At 37.0% G+C, this 23,445-nt stretch overlaps 1 protein-coding gene across 2 annotated transcripts in view; it reads right to left on the reverse strand.

The window, feature by feature from the left end:
• TAB2 (TGF-beta activated kinase 1/MAP3K7 binding protein 2) overlaps positions 1–23,445 on the reverse strand; it is a 79,094-nt gene that overhangs the window by 18,547 nt on the left and 37,102 nt on the right. For both annotated transcript variants that reach the window (XM_021709638.1, XM_008052241.2), the window contains exons 3-4: positions 19,123–19,313; positions 10,246–11,746 (exon numbers count right to left, since the gene is read on the reverse strand). In XM_021709638.1, coding sequence (XP_021565313.1) covers positions 10,246–11,746; positions 19,123–19,224 — 1,603 coding nt within the window. In that variant the 5' untranslated portion in view covers positions 19,225–19,313. The remainder of the gene's footprint in view (positions 1–10,245; positions 11,747–19,122; positions 19,314–23,445) is intronic.

The raw sequence follows: 23,445 nt of genomic DNA on the forward strand, positions 1-23,445 counted from the left end.
CAGAAGCTTAAGGAGCCACTAATGTGCTATATTTCCTTTGTCATGAAAGCACAGAAATGAAATTTCTCTGAACCTGGGCTGCTGGTTAAGAATGATGAAGAACAGAGCCCATCAGCTAATCTATATTGGATAAGAAACGTGAGCCAGAAATAAACCTTTGCTGTTTTTAAGACCAGGTTTGTTACTACAGCATAACCAAGCCTAAATGATACATCTATCAAAATTTTTAAAAATACATATCCTTGGACATAGCAGTTTCATTCCTAGTAATCTCTTTTGCCAACATACTTGGACATGGGCACAAATATGTACACACAAGGATTTTTACTGCAGCACTGTTTGTAAAAGCAAGATTAGGAACTACTTTAAGGTCTATCAAGAAAGGAGTGGTTAGATTATTATGATAAAAAATACTATGCAGCCATTTCTTCAAAAATAATTTCTACTTGCTGATCCGGAATCCTCTCAAAGAGATAAAGATAAAAAAATAAAGACAAACAACAAAATACTATTGTCCAATTGTATAAAAGAGGTGTGCGTGTCTGAGTGCTTGATATACAATTCAATTTCTAAGAAGAATACAAAATGAACTGTTTGCGAATAGCCACTTTTGTTATCTCTACTGAGGGGAATCTTTTTATTATAAACCCTTTAGGTCTGTTTGCATTTTTAAAAAATCAAGTATGTAGAAAAATATATTAATGTAATTTCTATCAGAATCCCAGCTGACTTCTCTGTGGAAACTGACAAGCTGACTCTAAAATTTATATAGAATTATAAGACACTCCCATTAGCCAAAACACCTTGAAAAAGAAAAAAGAAAGAGAACTCACACCTCTCAATTTTAAAATTTACTACAAAGTAATGATAATCAAGATAGTATGGTACTGGCATAAGGACCATACAGATCAATGGAGAAGAGTTGAGAGTCCAGAAATAAACCCATGTGTTTAGGGTCAAGTGATTTTCTACAAAGGTGCTAGAAGCATTCAATGGGGGAAAATCATTTCAACAAATGGTGAAGGGACACCTGGAAAGCCACAGACAAAAGAATAAAGTAGGATCCTTACTTTATGCATGTTGCAGAAATTAACTCAAAATGGATGAAAGACCAAAATATAAGAGTTAAAACTATATACCTCTTAGGAGAGAATATGAGGTAGATTTTCACAATCTTGGATTTGGAAACTGATTCTTAGATAATACACCCAAAGCAAGAGCAACAACAACAACAACAACAAATAGATAAAGTAGACTTCAGAAGAAAAAAAAAGTTTTGTGCTTAAAGGACACCATCAAGAAAGTGAAGACAGTATCCAGAACAGGAGAAAATAATTGCAAATAGCGTAGGGGACTTATTTCTAAAAAAACTCATACACATTTTTTTGCTTACTATATTTTAAGCTATCCCCATTTCAGCATGTATGAATCTATTTCCTTTTGTGTGTGTGTGTGTTGTAATCACACTCTGTCACTCAGACTGGAGTGCAGTGGCTCAGCTGGGACTATAGGCACATGCCACCATGTCTGGCTAATTTTTTGATTTTTTGTGGAGATGAGGTCTTGCTATGTTGCCCAGGCTGGTCTTGAACTGGGCTCAAGCAATACTACTGCCTTGACCTCTCAAAGTGCTGGGAATGTGAGCCACCATACCTGGCCATTCTTTAAATTAAAAAATTTAGTCATCATTTTAACAGCTTTATTGAAATACAGTTAACATACTGTACAATCCACTTACAGTGTACAGTTCAGTTTTTAGTATATTCACTGATAGGTCCAATCACCACAGCCAATAGTGCAGAACACTTTTATCTTCTCAGTAATAAAGGTAACTCAATAATAAAGACAACCAATTAAAATAATACAATTAAAAATAGGCAAAGGATATGAATAGGTATTTCTCCAAAAAATATACAAATGGCCAAAAAGCACATGACATGATGCTCAACATCTTTAGCCATTGAGAAATGCAAATCAAAACCACGATGAAATACTTCACAGCCACTAGGATGGCAAGAATCACAAGGTCAGATAATTGTAAGTGTTGATGAGGAAATAAAAACCCTTATACACTGCTGGTGGGAATGTCAAATGGTAGTCACTTTGGAAAACAGGCTGGCCATTCCTCAATGGTTCTACATTGAATAATCATATGTCCCAGCAAATCTACTCCTAGGAATATACAGAAGAAAAAGCCATGTCCACATAAAAACTTGCACATGAATGTTTATAGCAGCATAACTCGTAACAATCAAAAGGTGGAAAAAGCCAGAATGTCCATCAATTGATGAATGAATAAACAAAGTGCTGTATAGCTTTATAATGGCATACTATTCCGCCATAAGAAGGAATGAACTACTAATACTTGCTACAACATGGATGAACTTTTAAGTGAAAAAAGTACTAAGTGAAAAGTCAGTCTCAAAAGATCACATAGGATATGATTTCATTTATAAGAAGTGTCCGGGATATGTAAATGTATAGACAGAAAGTAGATTAGTGCTTGCTGAGTGCTGAGGAAAGGAGTAATGGGATAGGAGGGGGTTTCTTTTTGAGATGAAAGTGCTACTGGCTGTGGTGATGACTGGACATATTAGTGAATACACTACAAACTGGCCTGCAAATGAGTGAATTGTATAGTATGTTAACTATATTTCAATAAGCTGTTAAATAATAACTAAAGAACTTTTAAAAATTAAAGAATGAGAGATTTGTACATGCTGAAATGCAAATTATATTAAGCAAAAAAATGTGTATAGTATATTCCCATATTAAGACTATATTTATATCAGACATAATATAGAGTATGTATATATTATCCCATGAATCCCATGTGTTCAAATATATCCACTATTTGTACAATGTGTTCCCGCTTTAAAAAATTTTATGTCTGTCTACGTAATAGATGGACAGATATGAGTGAATATAATGGGAAGGAAGATAAAGAACTGCTAATGGAGATGAACTCTAAGAGCAGCCGGAGGGCAAGGGACAGGTCCAGGGTTGGAAAGGAGATACAGTTTCATTATATCTTCTTTTGTTGCTTAAATTTTCTTTTATCATGTGGTATGTGTTATTTTCACAATACTTTTTAAAGATATTGTTCTAATATAAGAAATAAGGTGCCAGCAGGTAGAACTCTCCAAAAATGGAATAAGTTACCTTAGGAGGCAGCTTGTGCCCACACGTATTCAAGTATGGAATACTTACACTTGAACAAATTTACACTTGAAAGAGATCCTGTAGGACCAAGTGCTGAATGAGTCAGTGGACTGGATAACCTTTGATGAAGAATTCTACATGACCTTTAAAATCTTTTCCAATCCTGAGATCTACCCCAAATTAAAAAGGCAGCTAGTCTTAAGACTGGGAAGAACTTACAGACAGTAAAAAAAAAAAAAAATTCTATCAGTGATGTGATGCCAATTAATCTTAATTACTGAATTTATTATTATTATTTAGAGATGGGATCTTGCTATGTTGCTTAGGCTGGCCTCAAACTCCTGGGCTCAGGCCAGATGTGATGGCTCAGGCCTGTAATCCCAGCACTTTGGGAGGCAGAGGCAAGAAGATTGCCTAAGTCTAGAGGTTTGAGACCAGCCTGGGTAACTTAGTGAGATCTTGTCTCTATAATTAAAAAAAAAAGTGTCAAGCAGGGCGAGGTGAGAGGACTGCCTGAGCCCAGGGACTCGAGAACAGCCTGGGCAACTATGTTTGGTGAGACCTTGTCTTTACAATATATCAAAAAATTAGCCAGGCATGGTAGCACGTGCCTGTGGTTCCGGCAACTTGGAAGGCTGAAGCGGAAGGATGGCCTGAGCCCAGCAAGTCGACGTTGGGGTGGCCATGAGTGTGCCACTGCATTCCAGCCTGGGCAACAGGGTAAGACTTCAACTCAAAAAGAAGAGAAGAGAAGAGTACAGAAGAGAAAAGAAAAGAGAAGATTATCAGCTGGGCATGGTGGCCCATGCCTGTAATCCCAGCATTCTGGGAGGCCAAGGTGAAAGGACTGCTTGAGCTCAGGAGTTCAAGACCAGCAATATAGTAAGACCTCAACTCTATCAAAAAAAAAAAAAAAAAAAAAACATTAGCAGAGTATGGTGGTACACACCTGTTGTCTCAGCTACTTGGCAGCCTGAGACAGAAGCATCACCTGAGCCCAGGAGGCTGAGACTGTGGTAAGCTGTGATCATGCCGCTGTACTACAGCCTGGGTAATAATACACACACACACACTTGAAGGGATATTACCTATGTACTACTTTTAATTCGCCATAATCAGAAGTATCTGGATGCTGATGGTAACCACTTTGAGCACCTCTTGTAATTGCAGAAGTCAAATGTGACTTGTATTTATCTTTTGTTATCAGTATATATTGAGAAATCATTCCTGGGCTACTGTCATAAAATACACAAAGTAGGCCTTTTTCTCTCCACCATGAAAACTGGTTGTAATGAGTAAGATCCTCCATGTCTATAAATGTCTCCAGTATTACAAAAGACATACCACTACAAATGGGAGAGGACACTAGAAACTCTCACAATACAGTGAATGATAAAGTATTTTTTGCTATTTTTTCAGAAGTTAGGTAGAATGGTGTGCTTTAAGAGGAAAAAAATATAGCTATCTGACTAGTGACATTACAATCAGTAAGAAATATTGACTTCTGTATTTGTTATCCATAGGGGGTAAAATAAGAATCTTCTCTGTATCTCTAAACTTTAAACTGAAATTTCTCTTCAACTTTGATTTGTTTTTTCTACTTGGCATTCATTTTTTTGTCTCTGATTCCTGCAGTACTTTAAGGACTCAAGTTTATTTTCTTTAGAGATAGTGGTAGTGGTGGTGGTGGTGGTAGACTCAGTGCTGATATGACCAAAGCCTTGGCAGAAGTTTTACTAATTTGCTTTGTTTTTTTCCTGATCATTCTATAGCAGAGAATATATCAAACAATGTATCTTTTCATTCTTGAAAATTTATATTATAGTATTTTTATATTTTAAATGGTATACTAAAAGAAAAAGAATGCATTTTGGTTAACAAATTTATTCGTGTATGGTTCCCTCCTCAATTTGGGAAAAAAATTTTCCTATGATTCCTGTGCCTGGCACAAGTTATTTTTCTACTGTGAAACAGTATGTTCCAGGAATTTTAGAAAGATCAGTTTCATTGCAGGAAGCAGAGATATTTCTTTTACCTTTCTTAACCATACCATTCAAGTTAGAGTTAAGAAAAGATCCTTGCTTCAAGATCAGGATTACTTACACCATACCCATTTAGTATTGTAAAGAGTGCTTTATAAAATATGTGCATTTTTCAGCAAAAAACAATCAAAACAATCAAAAGATCCATTTTCCAGCAAAAAACAAAAACCTTTGTCTTGAGTTAAGCTCAAGATTCTGTCACTGGATGGCAGGTAACCTGGGTCAATATCAGTTACATAGTAAACAAAAGGAAACAAGGGGATGAAAAGTTGCAGAACAGCACCCGCCCTGATACAGCATGCATACACACACATAATGCAAGGGTACACACGGATGTTAAATTCTATTACATGTATGTAGATATATTTTTAAAAAGTGATCAAGGTTGTTATAGCTGTCTGAGAGCCGTCAGTGAAGAGAAGCAATCTGAGTGGTGGATCCTGGAGAAACCCACTTTGTCCGTAGACTTTGGGCTCTCAAATCACTCTTTACTCATTAGAAATCTTTTTTTAGGCCGGGCTCGGTGGCTCAGCCTGTAATCCCACGCTTTGGGAGGTCGAGATGAATGATTTGCCTGAGTCCGCAGGTTAGAGACCCGCCTGAGCAACTTGGCGAGACCTCATCTCTACAATAAATCAAAAAATCAGCTGGGTGTGGTAGTGCGTGCCTGTAGTTCCAGCTACTCAGAAGGCTGAGGCGGAAGGATCACGGGAGTCCAGCAGGTAGAGGCTGCGGAGGCCGGGAGTGGCCACTGCACTCCAGTCTGGGCGACAGAGTGAGGCTCCAACTCAAAAAAAAAAAGAGAGAGACCTCATCTCTACAATAAATCAATGAAATTAGCTGGGTGTAGTAGCATGCACCTGTAGTTCCAGCTACTTGGAAGGCTGAGGCGGAAGGATCGCTGGAGCCCACCAGGTCGAGGCTGCAGTGGCCAGGAACGTGCCACTGCACTCCAGCCTGGGCGACAGAGTGAGACTTCAACTCAAAAAAGAAAGAGAGAAATCTTTTTTTACTTCCAGGTGTTTTCAGAGCATGATCTGTACACCTATCCAGGCTATTACTTTATTGTTTCAATTTATTTACAATCATTGTTTATTGTGGGTTTTTCCCCCCAATAGTCGCTTGCGTTTTGTTTTTAATTGATCTTTTAGCACAATGCTTCTCAAGTTAAAGCACATGTGCCCCCTTCCCCATGGTTCAGTGGTGAACCATGAAGTTATAAGATACACTTGGAATATCTTTTCAGAGGGTTTTTCTTGAAAATCTGGAAAGACAGACATCCCAGTGTAGTGGTTAAGATTGTGGCCTCAGCCAGGCTCGGTGGCTCAGCCTGTAATCCCGCACCTTTGGGAGGCTGAGGTGAGTGGATTGCCTGAGCCTGCAGGTTCGAGACCTGCCTGGGCAGCGAGACCTCATCTCTACAATAAATCAAAAAATCAGCCGGGTGTGGTAGCACATGCCTGTAATTCCGGCTACTTGGAAGGCTGAGGCGGAAGGATCGCCGGAGCCCAGCAGGTCGAGGGTGCGGTGGCCAGGAGCGGCCACTGCACTCCAGTCTGGGCGACAGAGTGAGACTCCAACTCAAAAAAAAAAGATTGTGGCCTCTGTTCAACTTCCTAGTTACTTTGCCTCTTGTCCTTTGGCAAGTTACTTTATCTGCTCCTAAGTGTTTTAATCTGAAAAAGTAATACCAGTGCCTACTTTATAACTGATAGTAGGAAATAAATAAGCATTCAGAACAGTACCTAAAACATAGCAACCTTTCAGCATTAGTTATTATATATTTTTTGTTAGATTATTCATCCCCCCACCCCACAGCAAATATAAACAGGAGGAATGGAGAGAGAGGAAATGGTGAAAGGTGAGGGGTAGATTTAGACAGTAAAACCTGGAATGTTGTGTTGAAAAGGTGACTCTAAATAAAGACCTGTAGCACATAAGGGAGCTAACCGTGGATTTGTGGGAGAAGAGAATTCAGACAGCGGGAATACCAAGTACAAAGGCCCTAAAATATGCTTTCTATGTTTAAGGAAGAGTAAGAAGGCTAGTAGAACTGGAACAGTGAGCAGGTGGTGAATATAAGAAAAAGAGATAGGGGAGGGGCTGCTAATCATGGAAGGCTTCATAGCTTTTACTCTGAATGAAAGAGACAGCTATCATGTGCAGAGTTGTGATACGACCTGATGTATGTTTTGTTTTGTTTTTCTAGTTGCAAACCTTGTGTTGAGGGCTGACTTTCAATGGATCGCAGCGAGGGAGCTGCTCTGCTACAAATGAAACCCCGACCCAGAAACAGGTCATCTATGATTAGTTTAGTGATCAGTTTAGCACCAGGTTCATCACGAACGTGTGGTGCGGGACAGGCAACGGCCGCCTTTGCAGCTGTGCCTGTGTCCTGGGACGAGGGCTCTCTACACCAGACCCTGATGCATGTTTTTAACAGTATGTCCCTAGAGGGTGAATTGAAGGAAGATCACAATGAGGCAAAGGTGAGAACAGGTAGGCCATTTCAATAATCCACTTGAAAGACGAGGGTGACTCAAACCAGAGTGGTGATAATGGGAGGTAAGAAGTGACAGAATTCTTGATATACTTTGAAGGCTGGACCTGACAGGATTTGTAGTAAAATTATCTGTAAAATGTAAAAGAAAGAAGTCAAGGATGTTTCCAACCTAATCACTAAAAAAAGTAAAATTGCTTGTAACTGAGATGGGAAGACAGACCACAGGAAGAGTGAGCCTGAGGGCATTTCAGAGTTGTTTTAGACACAGTAAGTTTGAGACACCTATTAAACATCCCAGTGGAGATGTTTAATCGGTAGTTAAATAAACTGGCTCTGAAATTCAGGAAAGAAGTCTGGGTTGGTAAGAGTTACAATTTTGAGGGTTATTAGCAAGTAATGTCATTTAAAGTCAAAAAGGCTGAATGAGACCATCTGAGAAATAAGTATAGACAGAAAAGAGAAGAGGTTCCAGAACTGAGTGGTGAGGCTTTGATCTCACTAGGAACAAAGAAGTGAAAGGTTAGAGAGATGAAGAAGAACCAGCAAAGAATAAAAGTAGGAATTCTACCCTAGAAGTCAAATGAACAAAGAGAAGAGGTTGATCAAATATGTCAAATGCTGCTCTCTCGCTTAAGAAGTTGAAGGCTGAAAGATATCCACTGATACAGTAACAATGCTGTCACGGATGACCTTGACAAGAGCAGTTCTGGTTAACTGTAGTGGAGAAAAACCTTGACTGAGTAGATTCAAGAAAGAATAGAAGGGAAACTGGAAAAAGCAAGTTTAAGAAACACTTTATTTTTACATTTCAGCTAAACAGGAAAATCTTTTGTTAAATACTTTGCAATATCCAGTTAAATATGAGCGCCTACTTTACTTGAAGATTCCCCTTATCAAATTATCTTCATAAGACATTTGCTCTCCACTTAAGAACCAGCAATTATCTAAACATAGGAAACCTGCTACTTTGACAGAAGGAGAAGATGACTTTGAGAGAAGAAATTAAGTATCAGTAGACAAAATACTATATTAAAATTTATTCACCGCTGAAATTGAATGAAAATGGTTGCAGTTAGTCACAGATACATGGAAAATAAAAGCTTGAACACAATTTCTTAGGCAATCAAAATCACTCATGTAAAACACACACACACACGCACGCACGCACACACGCACACACGCACACACACACACCCCCAGGCTTCACTATTCAGAGACTGAGTAAGTTTGGACTGAGCTCTGGGTACTTTATTTTTTTTAATTTATTTTACTTTTTTGAGACGTGGTCTATGTTGCCCAGGCTGGAGTGCAGTAGTACACTGTAGCTTCAAACTCCTGGCCTCAAGTTATCCTCTCACCTCAGCCTTCCAAAAAGCTAGACTACAGGTATATGCCACTGCATTCTGGTTTTATTTTTCAAAAGCTCCGTAGGTGATTATGAATTTTGAAAGCTCCATAGGTCAATATGAAATCTGAAAGCACCACAGCCCAATGTGTTGAGAATCACTAGTGTAAAACTGTTTAAAACATAAAATAAGCCAAAACAAACTGGCCCCTCTAAGAAACTCAGCAGTTAAGTCACTAACAGAAATTTTCAAAAGGATGAGTGGTACCACTGCATGCTGCATGAAAGTGCTATTACAGTATTTTCCAACCTACAGTTAATATATGGAACAATTCATTGCAGATACAAAGAAGACTAAGATTATGTCCTTATTTTACCAGACTCAGTTAATCTACAAATTTGCATCAATATTCAAGAAGATAATCAGCCTCCACCTTCTTATCTGAGTTAATCTAATAGTTTCCTATTGAAAATTAAGTAATTTAAGGGATCAGATAAAGCATGACAGAAACTGTTTCTACTGGAATTAATACAGACATAGTTTAGCATTATGCCAGTATCAATTCTAGAAAAGATAAAGAAAAAATATTTAAAGCTAATGTTCTTATTCACAATTTCAAATAAAAATATTGCATTAATCAACATTTAAGGGAGGTTAAAAGACAAGCATCAGAAACAAGATTCAAATTTCTCTTTGAAGTAAATTATTCTAAGACCCATGCAGCCAATTTAGACTTTGATATGAAATAAGACTAAAATGTCCTATTAGAAAAATGAAGGAGAAAGTCTTTATTCTTCAAATATCCGGTCAAAGAAGGCAGATTTAGCATATTAATCAAGACAGTCAACTAGTTGCTTATTAAAATGTGTTTTCATGAATTTTTATTTGCAAAAATTTTAAAAGGAAAGTCAGTTTCACCACAGATACAAGATTAATGCAAAGAAAGCGTTATCAACACTAACCAACAAACTGGAGTTGATTATTCTGAAGAGCTGATAACTCAATCATTCAGATTTTAAGTTTTACAATAAAGTTAAAATTTATGTAACTACTCTCCAATGTTAAGTAACATTATTTGGGGCAATATTTAAAAGATAAAATAATAATGCTGATGCCCATTTCTGCCATGAAACCAAATGTACACCAATAAGCCCAGCATGGAAAACGACCCCACCTTTAGGATGAATATTACCTTGTGTGTAGGCAGCATCATCAGATCCCATACTCAGTTTCCGTGCTTCACTTATTCTATCCACATGTGATAAAGTAGGGTCCGTGAGGTGCTGAATATTCTCTGTTTCTACATAATGATCAGGATGGTTTAGAAGATTTGTAAGTTCAAAAGTAGGGGAAACCACCCCTGGTGAAACTGCAGGGGGTTTATTGGGAGAGACTGTAATTTTGAAAGTGTATTTTGTATTGGGTTGAGTGACTACCACTCGAGGAGAAGTTGCAGAATTACTGCCTATTGCTCGACTTTTGGGAGGGTGGTGATGAATAAAGGCAGGACCCATGCTCACTTGACCAGACATATTCCTGGAGGCAGCAGATGCTCCAGAGTTTGTGGATATGAAGAGTGTGGGCTGATTCCGCATGATCTGTTCATCTCCTGTGGTGGCATTAGCTGATATATAGACCTTAGGTTGGCTACGGGACATCAGCTCATCCGTATTTGGGGGACTGGCAGCTATGTAAACAGTGGGCTGATTTCTATTTAAGGTCTGGCTGTTGACTGAAGAGGAACTGCTGGAGGTTCGAGGTCCAGAAGAACGCAATTTTGAAGAATTGTTTCTCTGTGGGGGTTCAAGTTTGATTTCAATCTGGTTTTTTCGAGGTCCTGTTGAAATATTCTGAATGTTGTATTGGCTGTGGGCAGAAGGCTGTGAGCTACCAGATGAATGAATAGTTGGTGGTTGTGGAGTAGTAGGTGAACTGATGGGCATATAGACATGAGAGGTCTGGTGGCCTTGTGGATTTGGCTGTTGGGCTGAGGTATGTGACAGAGGATTAGATGCAGGATACGTAGTCCAGGGACCGGGCTGTGAAGGTTGATAGACTTGCTGAGGGTTCATGGGATTAAACTGAGATACCCAGCCAGAGTGCTGCTGTGTCTGCCGAGCTGTACCACTTGGAGTTGTAATGTAAGGCCTAATATAGATAGAATTTCCCTGTGGACTGTTGAGTACAGGTGGAGGTACACCATGTATGTGCAAAGATGTAGGCGTATTACGACCAGTCTGGATATTTGGGGCTAAAGTTACCATAATGGGATTAAATCTGGGAGTTTGTTGAGAAAGGGTAGATGTTCCTTTGCTGCCTAAGTGAAATCCAAGATGTGGTGCTGAATTTGAAGCACCAGAAGAACTGGACATTCCAAAAACATTAAAGCCTTGAGGAACTTGGGCTGGTGCTGTCTGTGGCTCCTGCTGAAATAGTTCATTATTGGACTGACCACCTTGAAGTTGTCCATCACTAATGCTGTGCGTTAGAGTCCTACTTCCATTCATTCTATTTCCTTCTCTTCCATGGTGGTAAATGTTCTGTGACTGCAAGTCCAAGTTGAGAGAAGTCATGTGATTGCGTAGACCAGAAATTCCAGAATCATCCGAAAAATTCAAGTCTCCTTCACCATAAAGATACCTTGTACTCTCCTGAGAGAGAACAGCACAGCAGGCATCCAAGTTATTATTATTCTATAAAACAAAATAAACACAACTTGATGTTAACAACCAGAAGCTAATATTTATATTCTCATCACTATAAAAATATTACATGATTAACAAGTGATTGGTTAATACAATTATAACACATATTTGGACTTTTTCAGAACTATTTTTATACAAATATTGAATACTGAATTGAAAACCCTCACTTCTAACAATGTAAAAACTCTCTGACTAGCAATAGCTAAAAGGGAATAAAATAATTGTTCTGTTTTAGCAGCTAAAATGAGTAAAATGGATTCAGGCAAATACAGTGAAATTATAACCTACTTTAAAATGCAATCATAATGTTTAACAAAATATAATAATTAAACTTAAGTATATAATACTGTATAATTAAACATTTTTTAAAGTGGAAAAAATACTCTATCAATGCTTGCACTTTTGGGTGCATTATACATTCTTTTAAACTAGTAAATAACCATTTAAAAATTACATTTATAGCATTTAAATTTAAAAAGTTCTAAAATTCATACCAAAATTATCTCACTTCTCACATGCTTCCTTTCAACTTACACAAACTATATACCTATATATGAAATATAAACTCACATAGCCTCCAGAGGAAATGACTTCATACCTCTGCCTTTAGATAACACCATAAAAATCTACTCGAGAAATTTTTAAAACCCCCAAAACAGGTTGTTTTCAAAATTTCTCAAAAGAAAGTGACTAACCACTAGTCATAAATCATTCATAAAAATGTTTACTGAACACCTAACATATGCACAGCACTGTGTTCGAGCCTGTGGAAGACTCAATGACATAAAACCAAACTTATCCCCTAGAAGAGTTTGTACGTCAAATAGGGAGACCAGCTACAGATTTGTGAAAAGGTAATATGAGTATGTGCCAAACAGTAAGTGATACTGAAGTTCAACAGAGCATTAATATTGTAGGCTACAGCAGAAAGGACTGGGTTAATGAGGGAGTTTTGGCCTGATAGTTTTCACAGGACATGCAGGACTTGGATAGGAAAAAAAAAAGAACTCTTGGTGAAGGGAATGGCATGAGTAAAGAACAGGAGCAAAAGCATGTTCCAGACAAGGTGACTGGAACAGATTTCACTGAAGTGAAAGGTTTGTATTGAAAATGTTTTCCATCAAATTGGTGCAAAAGCAGACTGGAATTAAATAATCATGGAGTTTTGAAAAATGAGTCACACTAGACTCTGGATTTTATTACAAGCATTGGGGAGAGCTATTGAAGGACAATGAACAGAGGTAAAGACACAAAGGGTATTCAGGTAGAAGTCTGTTGATACTTAAGATGAATAGGAAAAGGAACCTTTGGATAAGACTACAAGCTAAGAGACATGGAGTAATGCGGTAAGAATGAATTTAGAAAGACTATAACCAACACAATTTGGCCACAAAAGAAAAAATAATTCAAAGAAGCCTGGAAGACTTGGAGCCTGAATGAAATGAGGACATTAGACTAAAAAAGATGAATAACCAAGTCAAAATGTCTATAGGCAGCAGTTTGATATTAGATAAAATAATAACAGAATGAACCGGACTAAAGTTCAGTCGTGTTAAGAAATGATAGGCTACATTGTTTGAACAGGTAATTCAAAAGAAAAGGTTAGTGAGCAAGGTTTGACCACCTCTTCCAAGACCAACAATTTAAACCTCTCATGCTATATAAAAATCATTTTTATTCTACTCCAAACTCTGAATTGGTATATACTAGTTTTTCTCATAAAATGGAAATATTGATCATAATTTTTATGGACTCCTTATTATAATTAGACCGTATCTTTTGCCAAGCTTGATTAGTGATTTTTTGCTTTAAGCTAACGTTATTGACATTCCAAGTAAATTCTTCTCCCTTCTAAGCCAAAGCTCAGAGCCTTAATCTTCTCTCACCTCCCCTCTGTCATCATTCTCAAACTAAAATGTATATTTCCTACCAAATCCAATTCCACATGTCCTTTGTAGAAGCTTGATACTCATATTTAGTCTTCCTCTTTAATTCTCTTGAGCTCTCAAAAATCCCTTTAATCCTTTATAACCTCTGATTATTTAATATGTTCATCTTAAACAGCAATATTCTAGTTCCAGCTATACCATAATTTATAATAGAAATATAGATTTATGTGCCCATTATTTATCCTATACAGACATCATATTCTTTTCAGCAAAACATAAAAACTCACAGGGGGGATTTATAAGGTTACAATAGGGCAAAGGAAAATGCACTTCTTATTAAACTTATTATAGAAAAATTAAAAAATATATAAAAGTAGAGGAAGTATGATAAAATCCTATAAACCCATCACCCTCCTTAGCAATATCAATATATAGCCACTCTTTTTCCACCCAATACATATGCCTCAGTTATTCCTCCCACCAAACTAGATCAAGTCTCAGTCATCATCTTGTTTTTATCTGTAAATACTCCAATATATATCTCTAAAGAACCTAAAAAAAGGTAATCCAATGCCATTAACATACCTTAAAATAATCAATAATTCTTAATATCAACTAATAGTCAAATAGCATTAAATTTCCCTGTCTCATAAAAGTCTATTTACAGTTAGTTTAAATCAGGATCTAAACAAGGTCCACATATTTCATGTGGCTGATATGCCATATAGGTTTATTCTAATAATTAACCCTCCCCTCTTTAAAATCTTTTTTTTAGCCATTTGCTTGTCAAGAAAATTAGATACTTGTCTAGTAGATTTTCCCATATTCTGGACCACACCATACGATGTCAATATCCCATGTAATTCATTGCAAACTAGTAGTTACAACTAAGGACGTGATCAAGTTCATATTTAAATTTTTGGTACGATCCTTCATAGAGTCTACTATCATATCACACAAAGAGATACAATACTGTATGTTTGTCTTTTTTGTTATTTTAAAGCTGACTGGTAGATTCAGATGACAGCTTGATCCAACTAGTGAATTTTTGCAGCTACTGATGGTCAGTTTAGAAACATCATTAGGGAATGCAAAATGGTGATATTGAGATATCCCAATTATAAGATTTCATCCTCATTTCTAAGCAGAAATTCTTCCTTAAAGACTTGCTTTCTTCAGCTATTTTTGCACAGAAGAGGTAGGATAAAGAAATTATTTCTCTTAGCCATTTTTAAAAATAAGTCTGTGCCCTAGCAATCTCCAAAGGTAACTAAGATTTACTTCTAGTATCACTATAAATTCTTGTATCTTTAATATTCGGACGTGTTTCAATAGGTTGTGGACATTATATCCCATCTTTAGGCTAGTGGGAACAGTTTCAAGTTGGCTTCTGGGTCCATATGACATGAATCCAACTGTTGTTTTTTGCTTTCTGGTAGGACAACATGTCCGGATCATCATTTACAACTCCTACTCCAGACCTGGAATTAGCCATTTCTCAAAAAGCCCTGTTTACTTCTACTGGGAAACTGTACAGGACCTCCCTTTAAGTGTATAAAAAGGAGTGGGATATGAGTTTTTTAAAAAGCCAAGAATCATTCCTTTTTTTATATAGCCACAGATCTGCATTATCTTCTAAGCTACAAAAATGTCTGAGTCCTTATTTCCAGTTCCTCTTTCATTTTCCCCAAACTCCTGCACAGATATAGAAATTACAGATTGTATCAAAGTCTACCCTATGACCACCTTTCTCAAACTAATTCATTCACTCCTACAACCATCGTTTACTGGGCATCCATTAGGCAAGTAGAAAGGAATAGGACTGCTGTTCTCAAGAATCTCTCAGTCTAGTGGAAGAGATTAATGTGAACACAAATGAAATGTACAATAGTAGGTGTTATAATAGAAATATAGATAAGGACTATGGGTGAAAGTTATCTGAGAAGATGGCACTTAATACTACTCTTACATATACTGAATGAATAATACTTAATGTATTGCTTTAAAAAGAAACAGCAATTTTAAACTTACAGATTCATTATATTAAGAGAATTTAAAAATAGTGAAAAAGTTAAAAAAGAAAAAAAAGTGCCACCTATGCATTTTCATCCTCTAAGTTTCTGATTTAATTACCAAATATAAAAACAATTTGTGGCTGGGCTCGGTGGCTCAGCCTGTAATCCCAGCACTTTAGGAGGCCAAGGCGAGTGGATTGCCTGAGCCCATGGGTTCGAGACCAGCCTGGGCAACTTGGCGAGATCTCATCTCTATAATAAAAAATAAAAAAATAAAATAAAATTAGCTACGTGGAAGACTGAGGCGGAAGTATCGCTGGAGCCCAGCAGGTTGACGCTGGGGTGACGGTGAGCGTGCTACTGTACTTCAGCCTGGGTGACAGAATGAGACTCCAATTCAAAAAAAAAGAAAGAAAATTTAAAGCTATGAATTACATCTGCTGGCAAATTGTTATCTTAGAGAATCCACAGCACAAAGAAAGGATATAAGTTGTTCCAAAAAGAGGGATCTGTGCAATAAATAAAGTCAAGAAGAAAACAACAGAGGATGGATACTTCTGCTCTCTTCCCAGAAGCAGGAAGTTTAAGAACATGAATACAAAGTGGCAGCATGGTATGATACTTTACTCATTTATTAAGACGTACTAACTCAGTACTACAGGGAGGATCTCTCAAGAAAAAGAAAAAAGTCCAATCAACTGAGAAACGAAAGGTAGCCCTGAAAAAAGAGGCTGTCGTTTTGAGGTAGCTTAATTGCCCTTTACAGTTTAAAAATAGTTCTCTAAATTTTGGAAAACTTGTACTCTAGTTGTATCCCAGAGGAGCCCTTCCCATCCCTTTCCTGACAAGTTTCTTGTTAGATCTGCTAAAAAGTACTTTACCTGGATGCCCAGAATTATTATCAACTCACTTTTCAGAAGTGTGGTCTGCCTCATGCAAGCAAAACAGATTTCATTTCAGTCTCTACTAGGAGTTGAGAAGCATGCAAGAGGAGTTTGCTTTTGTAAAGCCAGAGTAACATAGTGAAGGTGACATTACTAGACACCCAAAGGAAATCCAAAATAATCTATTTTCTGTTTTGGGGTAAGGCTGAAAACACGCTTTATTATTTTTAAATAGTAACTCAATTACACAGATCAAAACAACAAAAAAGATATATCTTGAGAAGTCTCAATTCTAACTCTGTCCCCATCTAGCCCATTCTCTCTTGCCCACCATGGGTAACATCTTTTATTAATTTTATATTTAATCCTTCTAATATTTCTTTATGCAAACCGACATCTGTGCATAGCTAATTTGCCCTGCTCTGTATCATGGTTTCTTAATACATCCTGAAGATAATACTATATGAGTACATTTGAGCTTTTTATTTTTTAAATAAATTAAGTAATTCTACAAAAGGCGCTATGTTTTATTCCCAGTTAGGGTATTTCAAAATCTCTGTGCTACAGGGAAATGTTCTGGGCAATTCTTTCAATATAAAATCTACAGAATTTTATTGAAGAACTTATAGTATCTTTGTTACTTTTTAATAACTTACCGAACACTTAGTATAGCTTTATTTTACTACAAAATTCTCTTTTATTTGAAGAGGTACTTGGTTCTAGGGGGATATTATCTTTTCCCACTGCTGCTGCTCCTTCCTCATATTTCCTTTAACTTTGACTCCATCCTTCTTATATTTTTTTCTCTCTCATTTTTTTTCTTTCACATTCTCCACTGACAAATGTTAATGACTGATTTATTCACCAAATATTTATTAGAGGCCTTTTACTATTATTAGTCCTATTAGTATTGGCTGCTAATATTTAATGAATGCTCATTATGAATCAGGTATCCTACTGGTTGCTTTATTTGCACTGTCATATTTAATTCTCTGTGAAATTTTTATATTCCCATTGTACCAGTTTAGAAAATGAAGATCACGCCGGGCTCGGTGGCTCAGCCTGTAATCCTGCGCTTTGGGAGGCTGAGGTGAGTGGATTGCCTGAACCTGCGGGTTCGAGACCCGCCTGGGCAACTTGGCGAGACCTCATCTCTACAATAAATAAAAAAATCAGCTGGGTGTGGTAGCGCATGCCTGTAATTCCGGCTACTCGGAAGGCTGAGGCGGAAGGATCGCCGGAGCCAAGCAGGTTGAGGCTGCGGTGGCTGGGAGCGGCCACTGCACTCCAGTCTGGAGTGACAGAGTGAGACTTCAACTCAAAAAAAAAAAAGAAAAAAAAGAAAATGAAGATCAGGAAATGAGGGTCAGAGAAGATTAATTAAATTACTGCTAGTAACTGTCAAAACTTGAACTCAAGTCTATTTATCACCAAAACATATGCTCTTAGCCATTATATTACATAAAGACTCAGGCATGTTTTGAGAATTCCACGCAGCTCAGATGACCACAGCATAAAGTGTGAGGAGGAAGGACTGGACAAGAGATCAGATTGTAGAAGACGACAGGATTCCAGAAAACAGACCTCATATGCCCTAGACAAGATACATGAACTTCATTCTGAAGGGTATGGAGAACAATCAAGAGGTTTTAAGCATGAAAATATATGAACGAACAACTCTGAACTTTGGGAGAAGAGGACAGACTGGAAAGAGCAAAATTGGGTTAGATTAAAGACAGGCAGGACCATTTTTTTTTTAAAGCACACATAAAAAGTAATAAGAGTGTGAGCAAAATGTAGTCACTTAGTATCAAGTATAGATTTGACAAAAAATTCATACAATTTCAAACTTTAAAAGTCATTTATCAAGAGTAATTATGTTTGACTGAGCCTCAAATACTTTTTGATAGAGATTCCTGATTTAATAAAATGGGAAGGCACAACTGTCACTAAGTATTTAGAACTGTGAATTTCTAAAATTGTGTACACTAAGAACAATGTATAAATTAGAGAGTTAGTGATATTAACTGGAAAAACTACAAATTAAATTTAAAAATATAAAAACAAACATTTTTCTTTAGAATTGGGACCTTGGGCATAGTCTTGTCAAACTCCTTCATTTTACAGATTAAAAAAACAAGTACAAGAGGGCATATTCTTTGCCAAGTACGCCTGGGGTACCCATTTAAGATCAGAATCCAACTTCCCTGACTCCTTAATTTAACAATTTTTGTCACTTTCATATGAAGATCTGGAATTAGTTGTCCTGGCAAAATAGGAGGGGGAAAAGTAAAAAAAAAACCGAATGTCTAGGAAGTATGGACCATATATCAAATGCTTTCCATTCCGATCTCATTTAACCCTCACTACTACGCTACAAGGTAAGTATCCATAGTACAGATGGGTACACAAAATGCCATCTTGGCAAAAGTCACATGACTATCAGACATCAAAGCTCATCTCTTTTTATCATAGTACACTAATGCCAACAAGAAGATAACTTAAGCGTTTTCTTCCAATGTTTAAAAAAAATACCAGGTTTGCATTAATAAATTCAGAAATCATTGAACACTGACCTGTAACATGCACCTGGATACAACAACTTCAGGTACTTCAGGGAATTTTTGTCGCAGGTCATGTAAAACCTGAAAATCAATTTGGTGGTTTCCTTGGGCCATTCGTATATTGCCCGATCAGGACTATTTGTACAGTAGGCAATTCTAGGCCTTAGTGGAAATAGTACTCATCTCTTCTGTCCAAGCATTTTCTGTGAAAGAAAGAAAAAAAATTTTAATGAGAATTATAAAATGAATATTGTTGGGATTTAAAATTTCAGTACAAAAGGGTATGTGCTTTAGCACTTAACATTTAATATAAACTATAAAAGTACTGTTTAGACCTAAAATGCTTTCCATATAGTTATACTGTCTTTTCAGTATAACTTCTGATGGCAAACTTTTATATTGTCTAATTCAATTCCTATGTATTTGTATGTTCTATAATGGCAGAGTCAAAAGGCATTCAGGTAACAAATTGCTCTCAAGGTTGACTCCCTCATTCTTTTAAAAGGGGAGAATGAGTAATTTCACCGATTTTTTTCCTTACAGATTAGAGAACAGCCTGAAGTAAATAATCTTATTTGCTCTGCTTAAAACTCTTAAAATTTGGTTACTGAAAAAATGTGGTTCTACAAGTGACTTTGCATGCATTGTCTAAACGTAATGACTTATATATCAGCTATTTTGCTTTATATTTCAGATATACTTAACCCTTAAATGCACAATCAATTCCTTCTCAGGAGCTTAGTAGTAGTAGTATTCCCTCTGCTTCTATTAAATCAGTATTTGCCCCAATCCTAGAGGTTCTGATTTAATTGGTTGGGAGTGAAAAAACCCGGGCATATGGAGGTTTATAAGGTCCCCAGGTGATTCAAATGTGGCCAAAGTTGAAAACTACCTATCTTATTTTTATTCCTAATGTAAATTATGTTTAATGCTGAAAAACCTCCTTAGGATAGAAATAGGGTATAAACCTAAATTAAGTATTTAAAATCATGCTATTTGAAAATTCATTTCATTTTAGGGTAAATTTAACAAGACAATCTCTTTAAAAGTAATTTCTTAACCTAAGTTTAAGAAAATAGAAGTCTATAAATTCCATGAATGAAGGAGTTAAGTCTCCTGTTTATTATTGTGTATCTAGCACTTCATAAACAGTTCTCAGCATAATTGTAGATATTAAAATAGTTTTGAGTAGATTTAGTCACGAAAGAATTCCTGAGTCCTCTATAAAATAAATGCTTAGATACTACACATAGTAAGCCATTTAGCTTTTTTTATCATCACTTGATTAAATTTTATTGAATTATCTTGTCTGTGTGACTTCAGCTTAGCTACTTCTCATAGATAAAATCACTGCCAAATCAAGTTATTTGCATTATAGATTTCCCAAAAGTATTTCTACATAAAAACTACACACACATATTTTAGCACACATAGTAGTGTTTCTACAAATGGGTTTCGAGAGAAAAGAGAAGTGCTGGAAATTAGTAAATGATATCTTAAACTAATTTAAGGAGTGATAAACTGCCCACAGTAAGAAAAGATTCCTTGATTCCTCTCCAACTATTAGCCCATTTCTCTGTCCCTTCCCCCATTTTGGGCTAAACTCCTCAAAAGGGTTGTTTATATGTGTCTTCATTCCTCCCCTCTAATCTCTTTTAAACCTATCCCAATCAGGCTTTCATAGTTTTTTACTGTAACTATACTTAACTAAGGCTGCCATAAACTAAACCCAATGGTGAGTTCTGTCATAATCTTACTACCTGTCTGCTGTCAACCACTCCCTCATTCTTTAAACAATTTCTTCGCCTGGCTTCTGAGATTTATACTTTTCTGGCTTTCCTTCTATCTACTGGCCTATTCTCAGCTTTCTTCACCAGATCATCTTCCTCTTCTGGACATCTATATGTTGGGGGCTAGCAGAGTTCACATCTAGTTCTTTTCAATGATACCTACATTTTCTTCGAAATTTCCTTAAAATACACTGCTTTAAATAGCATCTATATACGGAGGCTTGGCAAATGATTATCTCCAACTCCAATTTCTTTCTTGAGCTCCAGACTAATATATCCAACTGCCTATCTGATATTTCCTTTTGGATATCAACTTATTTCAAATGTAATATGTCAAAACTTGAACGCTTAATCTCCCCCATCCAAAGCAACCCTTTCCCAGTCTTTTCCAATGCAGTAAATGGTACCACCATTCATTCAGTTGACTGTTCCTCATCCTACGTCCACAACCAGTACTGGTTCGTGGCCCAGGGGTTGGGGACCCCAACCTACATTACTACCGTAAAGGTCTCCTAAACGGGTCTCTTCCCCATCTTCATTCTTTGTTCTGACAGCCCAAATGGCTTTCTGGTGAGTTCTGAAAGAAGACAAACTCATTCTTCCCTTAAGGCTTTTGGACGTACTGCTCCCTTACTCCTAAAACAGTTTCCCTTAGATACCTGCATGGCTTCCTTTCTTACTTCATTAAGGTCTTTGATCAAATGTCAATTCCTCAGAGACAGCTTCCCTGACCAATTCTATCTAAAATAATGTTACACATCTTCCCCTCCCCATCATCACATCCTCATCCTGCCTTTTCTTCATAGCATTTATCAATACCTGAGACATATGTATTCATCATCTATCTGTTCCAAAAATGTTAGCTTCACAAGATCAAGGATTCTGAAGTTCACTCCTCTATCCTCAGGATCTAGATCATTCCTGGCTCACAATGATGCAATATATGCTGGATAAAATGAAGGTTTTACTGTAAGATTTCTATATACTTTGCTTCTAAAACACATTTCAAATGATCTGCATTTGGAAAAACATAAATAATACACAATTTGAGGAAGAGGGAAATAGTCTAATGTGACACATCTTTATTATTTAAAGAAGGATAAATTATGAAACAAAATTCAACTTATCCTATTATTAAAACATATTCTGAACTCTCTTACCACATGTGCCTGCTTTTCTAATAGACTATCAAGTACACAGATGAGAACATTTTTCAACTGTACAATTTTAATTTATGGTTCCACTTCCTGTAATGGTTGAGTACCTCTTACTGGACCAAATCTTTCACAAATAACAACTATAAGTGCTAGAAAAGTACAAAAAATGACTTGAAGGCAGAAGCAAACAGGTGGGCGGGAGGAAGAGGGAAACAGCAAGGATGACCCATCTGGCTTTTACCCAGAGAACAGGTTTGGTAGCTAAAACCCAGAAAAGAAAACTTGCAACATTACTTGCTTGATGAGCCAAAGCACAAACTTTGGCATGACCAAAACAGTTGAAAGCTTACTGAATAAATCAAGGGAAGGAGAGGATCACAGAGAGAAAGCCCCAAATTCTGTGTATAAACTCCGTATATGTTTCTGATCTCCAAACAACACATAATGTGAGATAGGCTAAGGTTAAAGTAACTGAACTATGATGTCAGAGTTTGTGTAGATAGAGTTTAGTCTAGTCATTATCGGCCCACTAAAACAAACCAAACATCAATATTCACTGGAGGAACATAACAGAATCCAGAGTCTCTACGCAGTATTCATAATGTCCTGAATACAATCCAAAAGTATTACACAGAAAAAACGGACCCATACTCAAGAAAAAAGCAACCAATGGAGACCAAGCCCGAGATAAGCCAGCGGCTAGAATTAGCACTTAAGTATTTTAAAGCAGCTATTTTAACTATACTGAAGGATTTAAGAGCAAATATGCTTGGCCTTTTCAGCAAAGAAATGGAAGCTATTAAAAAACAAAACAAAACAACAAAGCTGGGTGTGGTGGCTCATGCCTGCCTATAATCCCAGCACTTTGGGAGACCAAGGTAGGAGGACTGCTTGGGTCCAGGAGTTTGAGACCCACCTGGGCAACATAAGATCTTGTCTCTACCAAAAAAAAAAATTAGCCAGGTGTGGTAACATGCACCTACAGTCTCAGCTACTGAGGAGCCTGAGGTAGGATTGTCTGAGTCCAGGAGTTCAAGGCTGCAATGAGCCATGATTGTGTCACTGCACTCCACCAGGGTGACAGAGTGAGATCCCGACTCAAAAAACCCCCCCAAGCCAAAAAATAACAACAAAAAATAACCAAATGGAAACTTAAGAACTGAAAAATATCTGAAACAAAAAATTCCCAGCAAGGACTTTGGAAATAACAGAATAGTCATTGAACAGGAAGACAGAGGAATGGAAATTATTCAATTTGAAGGATGGAAAGAAAAATGCCTGAGGAGGGAAAAAAGAAGAGAGCCCTGTGAGCTATAGTGAAGTATCAAAATCTCTCACTATTTATAATTGGAAACGCAGAAGGAAAGGGGAGAATAAATGAGGTAGAA

This window comes from Carlito syrichta, unplaced genomic scaffold, assembly GCF_000164805.1.
Source record: "Carlito syrichta isolate Samal-C Ts95f unplaced genomic scaffold, Tarsius_syrichta-2.0.1 Scaffold268496, whole genome shotgun sequence".
In the NCBI taxonomy this organism is placed as follows: Eukaryota; Metazoa; Chordata; class Mammalia; order Primates; family Tarsiidae; genus Carlito; species Carlito syrichta.